The following is a 12454-nucleotide window of genomic DNA, read 5'->3' on the forward strand; positions in this document are numbered from 1 at the left end:
ACCTACAAACTTTGCATGCAACCTATGAAAACTACTAAATTACCATATCATCCTATATTCTAAACTCTAAAGACTACTCTTCTTATCTGCTTTTTCCTTGATGCCTTGGCAGGGTGGAGAGGGGCTGCATTCTTGGGTCCTTTTGTTTTCTGTCCTTCAACCTATCTCCAGTTAATCACCGCCTTCCTGCCTGCCTTGCCTACATCTCAAAGCTGGCCTTCATTTCTCTTTCACTCACAGATTTTATATCTCCAGTATTTCTTACCAGACAATCATATCCATTAGCCCTTCCTGTCCCATCTTTCCCAACATCACCAGATCCAACAGACACTACTTGGGTTACTGCCGTGTGAGGAATAAACAGCCAAATGCTTCTGAGGAGTGACACCGCTCTTAGAAAGCAGGAATGAACTCATTTCCCTCCCAGACTGTGCTCCCAAAAATCCTGGCTCCATCCATCAGTGGCATAAGCAGACATTGCAGTTTCATTTTTAAAAATCCGGACTCATCACTTTGCAACATCCCAAACTGTACTTTAGGAAACAACATGACGACAACAACAACATAATAATAATAATAATATTAACAATGTGATTCAAGAAACCTGAGGGCTTGGCTTTTTCTTACAGCATCTGTTGAATCTGTGGTACTTCAGATCTGTCTATTCTGCAACTGAAATACAGACCCTGATTGAGTTTGCTTTCAGCTCTAGGATATACCAGGAGATACCTGCAAACAGCAAACACCCACAATCAAGTCTTATAGAAAATTACTTCCATCTTCCGGATGGTCTCCCAGCCCGTGGTTTCCATGCACGTCTCCAGCTGCAAGAATTCCTGGTGCAGGGCCCGGTTCCGGCTCAGGGCCAGCTGCTGCCGCACCAACACCGCTGCCAGGTGCTTCTGCAGCTTCAGCCTCACTCTGCAGGGCAAAGAACAGGCATTTAAAGGTGTGAAAATAAACCAAAAGCATCCATTATGATCGCCCTGCCTCAGACACGCACACCAACACTGAGGGGGAACTGCTGCAGACCCCAAAAAGGAGAAGACTTGTTCTTCTGCACACCTACATTTATATAAATATATATGCGCCACTCCCCTGCAGATTTACATGGGGGCTTTGATGTCCCAAAGGGTAATGCATTAAAAATCTCCTGTAACTGTGTTTTAAATGGGTTATGTGCTAGTCACTTCTATCCCATTAAATCAAAATGACAACAGTAGCAAAGGAATGTGTTCTGAAAGTCACCAAAGCGGTTACAGCAAGGCTGAGGTTTTCTAGCTGCCTAAATCCATGGTGCCCACCAAGAGGGGCCCTGGAAATCCATCTAACCCAGTTCTCTCTCACCTACAAACCTGAATTCCCTTCCAGCCAGACCTCTTTCCTGATGTGCCTCCAGGGCAGCCACAGGGCATTAATGCCAACACAGGGAAATGGGGACCCAAAGATGCCCCTAGCTCACAGCTCCACTTCAGCCAGGAGTGAAACTGCAACCCCAACTCCCCAAGATGTTCAGAGAAATTGCAGTTCTAAACCTGATAGATTAAACCAAATCCAATAAAACCAGGAAACAAAGTATACGTGATGCTGCCTCACCTGACTAGACCTTTTTTTTTTTTTTTTTTTTAATTTGTATCTGCATTTTCTGCTCCTTTCAGAAGAGGAGTTCCCACAGCACCCAGCACTCAGTCCCTGGAGCTTTACAGAACACCTTTGAGGAAAGGAATGAAATACTGGATGACACTTCTTAGTCCTCTCTGGTTGTTGGGACTTCACGATTTTTTTTTTTTTTTTGGTTGGTTGGTTGGTTTGGTTTGCTGTTTAGGGTTTGGATTTGTTGGTTTGGTTTTTTTGGGTTTTTTTGTACAGACTGTCCATGCAATTTACATTAAATAGACACTGCAGAAAGAATCCAAGGAGCAGGACCGGAGCCTAGTCCTTCTTAAGGCTTTCAACTTTCTAAGACCCTGGGATTCTCCAGCATGGAGAATTCTAAGCTGTAGTGATTTTATAAAAATAGGTTAAAGCCAACCTACATACTGGTTATTCCCATGGTTTTAGTATCCACACAATGAGGCATTTATGTTATTGCTGCAGTTATTTCATCAGTAACTTGAAGACAGGAATTTTGCATTACGCTTAGCATATGAATGTAAAGGTATTATTATTGAAAAATTTTCAAGACAACATTCTGAAGGCATTTCAGGATAACTAAACCTTTGTAACTAAAACAAAATAACCCCCAAGAAGCTTTTAAACTGGCTTACTGGTGTGGATCAGCCATTGTGTATTCCATCCTCTGCCTTCCTAATTCCAGCCTTTTTGCTTCACTGGAAGAAAACAAACAACACACATGCAATAAAAGTATTTCACCACCTGAGCTCTCCAAATGCCAGAACTAAGGGGTTTTGCAGAGCACAGTCAATGCTGTCTTGGTTTGGGAAGACAGGTATCTGCCAGGGAAAGCTGGAGCTTCCCTTGGAATGGAGAATGAAAACCACCACCACCACCCTCTTTTTTTCAATTACAATTTTTCACTTAAAAGCTTTTAGGCAAAAGATTTTGGAAATAGAAACAGCAGTTCTTTACTAGCATATATAACAAAGCAAACAAACAAACACAACTACAGCATTGATAACAAAAAAAACAGTACCAAAAACTTTGAGGACTTTGCTTCACAAAAAACTCAGGGCAGTTTGGTCTCTGTGCCCCTGTAGGATCCTCAGAGCACCAGGCTGGAACAGTGGAACATCCTGGGCTGGTAGCTGGAGTGGCAGGATGTCCCGGCAGAGCAGGGGCAGGGTGTTTTGGCAGGGCAGGGGGATGCAGGGTCACACTGCAGCAAGAGGAGCAGCGCTGATGGAACCACCACGGCAGGACAGGGCTGGCCCAGCTCTCACAGAGAAGCTCAGAATTCCAGGGTGAGCAGATGATGGTAGATTTCCCAGGATTGGACTCCTCCAGAGACAGTGAACTCTTCTAGCAGGAGCACCAACCCAGCCGTGCTTTCTCCCCGAATGCCGAAAACCAGAGTGCCATCTGTCCCCAAGCTCTGCCCTTTACCTGCCCCAAAACTCGTGGGGGTTATCCCCCCCACCCCCTCAACCCTCTCCGAGCTTCGACCATCCCTTTTTTTTGTTAAATAGTCTTAAGTACGACACTAAGTCCCTTTGGTAACTTATGGGGAAAAAATTCTTTAGAGTAAAAAGGAACAAAACTGAACCCCCAACAAATGCCGAGCAGAGAGGTCAGATTTGCTGGAAGTTACAGACTCATCTGCTAGCCCAGCTCTGAACAACTCCAAGCTTTCACCCCTGTCTTTGTTCCTCACTGGAACAGGGTTCCTGGAAAGAGAAGAGATGCCTGAACATCCACACAGAATCCACCAAAACAGCCAGAGACCCCAAAGAGCCCAGAAAGGGCTCTGAACCCCACAGTGGGCAGTCTCCAAGGCCATCCCTTTCCCTTTCTTGCCCCAGAATCCCATAGCAGACCCCTTTTCATGCAAGAAACGCTTGGCCTGAGTTGTTCCCACGACAGATCCCCTGAACCTGCCAGAGGGATGGATTAGAACACACTTCCGAAGCCCCTCCCAGCTCACAAACCCAACATGCCAGACAAGTATTTTATTTAGGAACTGAACTTGAAACCAAGCCCATATTTCCCTCTTGGCATGCAAGCCACGTCCATCTAGAGGCAGGTGAGCCCCACTGCCAGCACTGCTGCAGGAACAAGTGTCCACCAGGAATGCTGGTGGTGCTGAGAGCCTGTGGGGCCATTGGAACTGCCTGGAGCAGTGCCAGGCCACTGGGCATGGGTCAGACATATGCTCAACCACAAAGTCATCCACACCTCACCTAAAGCCATCCCATTGGGAAGGTGGTTTTGGGAACAGAGTAAAGCTACCACTACTGAATAGCTCCAAACTGCACCTGAGGATGAACAACCATCCCCTGAGCAAAAACCAGAAAATAACCAAGAGAGGCTGCCAGCAGATTCTCACTGCAAACCCTGCCACGAGCAAAGCCAAGTGGCTCCTCAGGAACAGCATCAGGTCGTCATTAAGCAGCAAGGTGTGGGAGCGAAGGGGACATCACACGTCCCCACCTGTCTGTGCCCACTTCTCCGTGGATCTGGGCTCTCCCTACACACACAGACACCTCCTCCCAGTTTCCCTGCAGAGAGGGGAGCCAGGAGAAACCCTTCCTGCTGCTCCTCCTGGGAGATCAAGGCGTCTGTTTTAGCCATGTGATCCTGCCAGCGCCTGGAGCAGGATTAGGTTTTGCATCATGTGCACAGTTTAACAGCCATGCTCCATCTGAGACCTCATCCTTTCCATTTCCTCTTATAGGACGGACAGCCATACAAACACAAATTTCAAGATCTTGTTTTTCCACTTCTCCAAGTAATTTTCCTGCCTCACCGGAGAACTCCGATATCCTAGGGGATGAAGAAGCCGATGGATGTGAACAGCCGTTGCCTCTGATCCCATTTCCTAACTCCCCCCCTTCTCCCCATCCTGCAGGAAGCACACTGCGTTCTTCAGCTCCCGAAAGCCCATTCTCGCCCCACCAGCCAGGCTTTTCAGCACGCCACCGGCCACTCAGGCAGACAGGGAGAGCCAGGGAAGGTCTCCTGGGGCAGGACACAGCGAAACAAATCCCCCATCCCGAGGCTTCATGTGCAGGCTGGACCAGGGACCAGCATCAGGAAACAAACCCTGGCCAGGAGAGTCTGAGAGGTAATTTTAGATCTAACTACACGTCCCCGAGTGGTCAACAGATCAGGAGCTGAATCTCTGGCGACTGACTTCTCAGCCCCTCCAGAACTTAGGTATGGAAGGGGAAAAGAAAAAAAAGAGATGGATGAGAACAAGGAGGGGAAAAACAACCCGCTGCCCGGACCCGCATCTCCCCGCGGGGGGACGCGGCTCACCTGGAGCGGGCTGGCTGCGGGTCGCGGTGCCGTTCCCAGGTGCCGGTGTCTAGGGGCGGTCCCGGTGCCGTTCCCGGTGCCGTTCCCGTTCCCGTTCCCGGTGCCGTTCCCGTTCCCGTTCCCGGTCCCGGTCGTTTCCGTCGGTTCCCATGTGCCGCTCCCGTCGTGCCCCGCGCGGGACCCCGGAAGTGTCGCTTCGCGCGTTGCCATGGGAACGGCCGGGCGCGGCCTGCGCCGCCCAGAGGCGCGCTAAAACCTCTGAAGCCTTTATATATATATATATATATATATACATATACTTCTTTTTTTTTTTTTTTTTTTTGGGGGGGGGGGTGGTCTGGTTTGGTTTTTGTGTTTTTTTTTTTTTAAGTCAGTATTTCTCGTTAGCCCATCTCTCAGCACCACGTTGTTGCCGCGGGTTTCGCTGGTCGCCCGAATCAGCCCCCGGCTTGGTGATGGAGGGCGCCTGGGGCAAGGCAGGATCCGTGTCCCAGGAAAAGGGGGAAATTTGCAAAGCGCCAATCCGAAAAATAACTGGGAGCTGCTGAGAAGTTACAGTCGGTTTTGCCGGGTTTATTGTACACCCTGGTTTTCTAGGAAAAAAAAAAAAAAAAAAAAAAAAAAAAAAAAAAAAAAAAAACCACCCTGATTCCTCGTCCTCTGGAGTGCCACTGTGTCCCTCTAGTGCTGTCACCTCTCCAAATTCATATGGGAGAAGCCACAGTCATCTCCAGCCCTGCATTCACATCTCCAGCTGGAGAATTAAAACAGAACGCCCGCCTTTCATGTCCAGATAAAAACTTCGATCCCTTTGAACGGAAGTTGCCAAATGAGCGCTTAAATTCCAGGGCCCCAATAAAATCTGAGTACCGCAGGAATAACTGAAATTAAGGAAGAGCTATATACATCAATGGACAAAATTGCAGAGAGCAGTGAAATGGTTGAGCATAATTAGGATGGCAATCAGGATACAATTAGTGCAGCGAGATCATCACAGTAATTACCCTTCGTTAGAACTTCTGGCCGAGAACTGAGCATGAAAGCTCAGCTGGAGCTGGAGCCTCTGGCTGGGGACGTGCCCTGGACTAGGGGAGACTGAACACTTTTGGGGTTCCTAGGCTGGGGATGCAGCAGCATTCCTGGTGTTTCCAACACCTGCAGCCTCCAGCTCAGCTCCACAAATTTAAAAAGAGTAAAAAGCTCTGTGGAATGGATGTAGTAGCACCCAGCTCTCCTCAAATTCAGCCCGGCTCTGGTCCTGCATGTCTGTCTAAGTACCCGGCTCAACACAGTATTGAGAACATTGACTTGAGTCAGAGCTTTCCTGCTCCGGGAATGCCCAGCAGAGGATTTGGGAGCCTTTTAGTGTTGCATTCCCATAAAACGCACTCGTTGTGGAGACTGTTCTTCCCGCTTCTGTTTACTGAAAGCAAAGATGTGTTTTGGAGGTCTCCCTTCCACCTTCACAAGAGCCCACAAGATGAAATCTGGGCGTACTTTCAGAAATATTTGTACGTGCTAAAAGAGCACCTAAAACAGTACAAAACTTCCAAGCTCTTCCAGCACTATCTGAAATCCTGAGCCCACTAGAAGCCTTACTCCCAAACTGCAATTTCAGGGTTTGGTGGAAAGGGGCTGATGGTCCCTGACCCATCGGGCTGCACAGTTTGTCTCCTGGGAGGATTTTATTCACTGTGGACTTCGGGCTGTGGTTCGAGGGTCTGGAACCACAGGCAGGGTTCAACATCCTGCTATTTATTAAAAAAAAAAAAATTCCCCCGATGTATGTCCCACTTTGTTCTGTGTCTTGGTGCTCACCGCAGCCCTCGGGCTCATAATTGACTCAAGAGTAATCTCCATCCTCCCATCCCTGATAAGGAATGTGGTCCCTTCCCTGAAAGCCTACAAAGAGGAGTGTTTTGTTTGTGTTCTCCCCGCAGTACTTCACACTTCTTTTAGATTGTTTTAATTTAAATTTGATGTAATCTGATAAGAGCTGTAAAACTGTCAAAGGAAGCTGCCTCCTTCTGTCGAATTAAATACACTTTGAACGGAATGGTGTCTTTGTCCCCAGTAGCTGCCAAACCAAAGTCTCTTGATTCCAGCGTAGGGACTGATGTTCACTAATCTCAACAGCTTTACACTCTTTTTCATTTAGGGAGACAACCACGTGTCCTTTAGCATCCCCCTTTCCTCTGGGACATATCCCAGAAGGTGCGGGATTTGCCTGATGGAGCTGAGTGCCTGGCCACAGGCCTCTCACCCACCAGAGACCCCTGGCAAGGCTTCCCAGTTTTCCAGGGCAATGGCTCCACATGCTCCACATCCCTGCTGCAGGGATAGGAAGGTCCTCCTGCCAGAAAAGTGGGAAACTCCTTACAGAGAAAGAAGTGTTGGTGTCCCTGGTAGCATGTCATGGGACACACAGCGTTGAGGGGACAAATTGCCCTGGAAAGGGATTTGCAGAAACACAGAGATGTGTTGGGAAGAGGTTTTCCCTCTTTGTGCTTGTGCCTGGGTGATCCCCGAGAGCACCGTGAGCTTGCCCACAAGCCAGGGCAGAGCCAAATGCATTTGCTTTTCTTTTCTCAATGAGACATGTGACGTAGGCCCCGGGAGCTGTGTGAATACATACACAGAATTTACACGATGCCCAATACGAGTCCGTTTTGTTAATGACTCAAGTCTCAAATGCAGAGCACTAATAACACACCAGAAACCAAGGAGCAGTAACAGCAGTGAGTGATCTCAGCAGAGCAGTTGTGAGGATCCATTTCCTCTCAGAGGCAATGCCTGGAAACAGTAATTAGTGTGTTGAATTTAATGTTCACATTTTAATACATTTAAATGTAATAAAATGCTTTTATTAAGTAGTACAGCTCCTTGAAGCCTGTTATTACTTGTGTCTGATGCACGAGCAGTGCACACCACGCCTGGCTTCAGATTTGCTGCCTCAGGGCAGCTGACAGAGTTCCTCCAGCAGGAACCTGGAACACAGAACCCAACGGCTGAATACAAAAAAACCTGGAGACTGCAGCAGTTTTTAAAGCATGTCATGTTTATTACAAATGTAAGGGCCATAGCCAAAGCCTGGTGACATAATTGAAAAGCCCCTAGGCATGGCACTGTCCATGGATTTTGAATCAGTTCTGGAGAACTGAGATACAAGCACATACAAGCACCGATATTAATGAGCCGTCTCAGAAAAGCCACAGCACAGAGAAGGGCCTGGTTTAGAAACTGTTTTCCAGGAAGCCCCCTTCCTTCTCCAGCCATCTCCAAGTGCTTTTCCAGTGTCCTGTGCAGCACAGGAGTCTCTGTGAGTGGAAAGCAGCAGGTGTGACATGAATGAGGCTGTTCCAAGGCCAGGCATCCAGAAGAGATGTTCGGAAGATTTTGGGTCTCAGTTGCTCCTGTGACCAGGCTGTAAACATGAGGAGGAGTCTCCATTCAAGTGTCTGCTGCTGTCTGAAGAGAAAAGAAGATATTGACCGTGTTGAGTTTCCCCGTCCCTGAAGAAATGAGAACTGAATTCAGGCTTTCTGAGATGTGGGCCCAGAGGCTGAATTCAAACCAGACCACTCACAGCCAAAGGGCTTAACACTCTCATCTTCCCTGAAAGCATCTACAACTCACACTCAGAAGCACCCTGTGCCACAGCTCCTTCAACTTCTGTGCCTCAAGCTCAACCAGCTCTGGTGTATTTCTGTTCAGGAAAGGGTATTTTGGCTCATTCTGGAGTACGTTCTTCATGCCTGCAGTGACGAGACTGCAAGTGAGAGAAATGGCTCACAACACACAGCCAAACTCAGTGCCACAAGTGGCCGTTGAGGTCCCATGGCCAGGGGAACCACGGTCCCATACAGCTGGAGCCTGACTCCAAGAACAGAATCCAGCACAAGCCAGAACCTGCCACAGGCACCACGAGCTCCCATCCTCACAGATGTAGGATGGAGCCCACCCCTCCAGAGGCTCGCAGGACTCCCCGTGCCCAACTGTTCTGCTGCCAGCTCTGTGCTCGAAGCGCGCAGTGCTACAGCGAGGAAAAGGGAACGCTGCACCCACACACGTTCCCAGCGCACAAGGTCCTACCTCACCTGCGGCACACTGTCCCTTGCACTAAGCCGTGTTTTTGCCAGGATCCTCTTTCAGGAGAACGGCACCTTTATGGCCATGCTGTTCCCTCTGCCGTCTGCTCCACAGCTCTCGCTGGCAGGGCCGTGGCTCGGCGAGGCCAGTCCATCCTGCTCGATCTTAGTGCTCGCTGCTGCTGCTGCTCTAAAGGACACAGATCTGTCAGGCTCTTTCATCAGCGTTTTAACAAATGACCAGATTGATCTCACGTACAGATGGAAAGACTGAAAAAGCTTAGCTTCTACAAGTCATTAAAAATTAAAGGGAGAATATAAAATAACTGTGGGATTCTTTTAACTGAATTAGATGTTTTCCTGTCAGTCCCACAATTCAGAGGGATTGGTTCTGAAGAGCTGCTGCCTGCATTGACAGGGATGAGGTGTCTGGACAAGGTGAAAAGCCCGGAGGATCCCAGCACTGGGCTCAAAGGGATGTGTCTGGCCCATTGTCTGGTTTGATTAATGAAGCCTTTGCACAGTGAAATAATGCCATGTTTGCTGTGCCGGGGACGCTGCTGTGCAGCACAAATATCACGACTACGAGGAATATTCGATATGGCAACAACAGCAACGAGCCCATCTATGTATGGCTGGATTCCACCCAAAAACGCCTCAGATGATATTTGTTTATTTCCTAATTGTTAGCCACTTTGATGCAGTCACTGTCAGGTTCAACGAGTACGCCAGGCTCCAAGGGTTTGAAACAAAGGAAGGCACTTGGGTGAGCTGTGTGGTTCATGGGGCCAGGAACTGGGATCTGGTGGCATGGGCAGCAGGGCACGGCTCTTGGGACAGACACCCTGACAAACACGGCGTCCCTGGAGGATCCCTCGCCTCCTTGCACCCCAACACTCAAACCCTGCCCACCACGTCTGTATCTCAGCAGGAGCACCTGCGGGTCAGCAGCAACTCTGGGAAATAAAAGCGAGCAGATTAATAAAAGGGCCATGCAGGAGGAAAGCGAGTGCAGAGCTCTGAGCTTGCACCATAGAGGTCCCCAAGTTCCTGCCTGGGCAAGGCTTGGCTGCTGCGTCTGTTCCAGTCTCACTTCTGCCAGAGGTCTGGAGCTGAGTGCCCGGACCCGGGAGTGCTGGGGAAGTTGGCTTGCAGCTTGAAGAAGTGCTGCCTGTGCGGCCAGCCCAGGTCTCACCCGGGGCAATTCCTGCACCCTGCCTCTCCCAGTCCTCCAGTGCTAAGAAATCCAGGTTTGAGTGGACATGGTTATTTTTCACTTCCCACCCCAAACCACCGTGCTGGTTTGCTATGACTGATTAGGCATTTTCCCCCTGTCCTGTGCAGAGGATTGTTCTGGTGGTGAATGAAAGGATCCAAACATATCAACTGTTCATTTGTTTGTAAAAAGCAGAGAGCACAGGACTATTGAATTAATCAAGCTGTGTCTGCACGGAGCTCAGCACCCCTGGGCCTTGCGCTCTATTCAGAACACGCCAAACAGAAATAGGAGCCTGAGGCTGAAGCTGACAAAAAACGCTTGAGCAGAGGTGGAAAAATCCTCCATCAGCGCTCAAAAATGCGTTTCTAACGTACCTGCGAGGCAGCGTGGGGCAGACACACAGGTGGGCAAAGGCTGGGGCTCACTTCCAGGCTGCAGGTCCCGAATACTTTGCCCGTTTGCAGACACACAAACCACACCAACCTTTCCCGGCGGCCGTGGGGGGGTGACCTGTGCCCTGTTCTCATCAGAATCTGACCCGTGAGAGGCGCCTGACCCCGAGCTTTCTCCTCCTGCCGCTCCCCGCGGTGTCCCCGCTAGTTCAGCACAGCCACCTTCCGCTGTTACCAGTCCAGGGCAAACCCTGGCCCCCGGGAGCACAGAGCTGCCCCAGCTGGAACACTCTTGTGCTCCCCAGCCCGGAGTTTCGCTCCCTCGATACTCGCATTATTTCTTTTGCAGAAGCACGTTTGTTCTCTACCCGAAGCGCTACCGGGGACGCGCTGCCCGCCGGGGCAAAAGGCTGACAAAGAAAGGCGGAAAGGGGAAAAGCCCCGTGCCATTATCCGCAGCTCCGGGCGGAATTCCGGCCACCCCACGGGCGGATGGAATTTGGGGAGCAGCTGCGGGGCCGCCTCTTGCCCTGGGCTGCCGCACTCGGAGCGTTCGGTCCCCTCTGCCGCAGCGGCCACCTAACGAGCCTGGACCCCCGTCCCGGGGACCCCCGTCCCGGTAGGTGCCGCTGGCTTTGCCCCCGCCTCTCGCTCACCGCTTTCCGTCCCCCTTGGATTTTCCTCCGTCGTTTTCCTCAAGCCATTGAACCTGGCGATTTTACCATCGGGCAGCGCCGCGGAGAGCGGGAGTCGCCGCTCCATCCGCCACTCGGGGATCCAGAGCGAAGCCGCCTCTGGTCCGGCTGCGCTTCCAGCGGCTCCGGGCAAACGGGACCGCCCGCAGGCGGCGGTGACCCCCCGGCGGCGGGACTGGAGCGGGGCCACGGCAGGTCGCATCGGAGCCGGCAGGCTGGGTTAGGGTGAAGCGATGCAGAAGGGTCCGCTGGGAGAGCGGCTGCCCGCCGGGGCACGGGAGGGGCCGGGTTCCCTCTCCCCGTCCACCGGCAGGTCTCTTACCTGCGCTCCGCGCTCGGCTCCCTCGCCGGTGTTGCCGCTCCCGCCGAGGCACGGACAGGCAGCAGCCACAGGAAATTTCGGGTCTTCCCGCAGCCCTGCCGCCCTTCCCGAGGGGGGTCAGTGCCGGGGATGCCTCCCCCCGATCCCCTCGGTCCTCCCCCCGTATCGATTCCAGTCCGGCGCTGGCAGCGTTTAGGCCGGGATTGGAGGATAATGGGAATATCATCTGGAGACAATTACCTTTGGAGCGCGCTCGCTTCTCCTCCCAGACACTGTTATTTGAGCAATAGGATCATTTGATTTCATATCGCACTAAATAACCCCCGGCCGCCGCAAATTGCCGCCTTCTCAACAGCCACCCCTTGGAATAAATTGCACAGCGACTCCTTGGGCTCCAGCTTCTTTCTTTCTTTTTTTTTCCTTTTTTTTTTTTTTTTTTTTTTTTTTTTTCCCTCTTTTCTTTCCCTTATCCAACCCCCCCCCTCCTTTTTCTCCTCTGCAGAACAGTATTTCCGGAGAAGCAGGGACGGAGGCCCGATGCTAGTGGATAAACTGTATCCAGCAATGATGTCCAGCTCCCTTAATAAGCCAAGCAGCACCCGCACCGGTTTTCCTCGTGGTTTTCTCCCCCTCCTTCATATTTTTGTCTTTTTTTTTTTTTTTTTTTTTTTTTTTCCCTCTCTCTTTCTTTTCTCCCCCTATAAAGCAGTTTTCCCCCCTCCAGGTCCCACCGAGGGCAGAGCTCGATGTGCCTTTAAGGCTCTGTCAGTGCTCACCTGATAATCTGGTCATCGCCGGCCTCA

At 50.7% G+C, this 12454-nt stretch overlaps 1 protein-coding gene and 1 long non-coding RNA gene across 4 annotated transcripts in view; both read right to left on the minus strand.

Moving 5' to 3' along the window:
- Positions 1-5119, minus strand: part of KIZ (kizuna centrosomal protein) — a 29789-nt gene extending 24670 nt beyond the window's left edge. Inside the window, 4 exon segments of the mRNA XM_066314467.1 lie at positions 774-921; positions 2268-2330; positions 4936-5071; positions 5074-5119. Coding sequence (XP_066170564.1) covers positions 774-921; positions 2268-2330; positions 4936-5071; positions 5074-5086 — 360 coding nt within the window. The 5' untranslated portion in view covers positions 5087-5119.
- A 2856-nt stretch (positions 5120-7975) lies between these two features.
- Positions 7976-12100, minus strand: LOC136359748 (uncharacterized). 3 transcript variants are annotated; one of them, XR_010743326.1, is made up of 3 exons: positions 11892-12100; positions 9033-9979; positions 7976-8403 (listed from the first exon to the last, which is right to left on the minus strand). It is a non-coding gene; the product is annotated as an uncharacterized lncRNA (long non-coding RNA). The 3 variants fall into 3 exon arrangements; XR_010743327.1 differs by lacking the exon at positions 11892-12100 and having other exon boundaries at positions 9033-9208; positions 9732-10587; XR_010743325.1 differs by lacking the exon at positions 11892-12100 and having other exon boundaries at positions 9033-10587.
- Between the last annotated feature and the right edge of the window lie 354 nt (positions 12101-12454).

The sequence above is a fragment of the Sylvia atricapilla genome, chromosome 3, assembly GCF_009819655.1.
Source record: "Sylvia atricapilla isolate bSylAtr1 chromosome 3, bSylAtr1.pri, whole genome shotgun sequence".
Lineage (NCBI taxonomy): Eukaryota > Metazoa > Chordata > Aves > Passeriformes > Sylviidae > Sylvia > Sylvia atricapilla.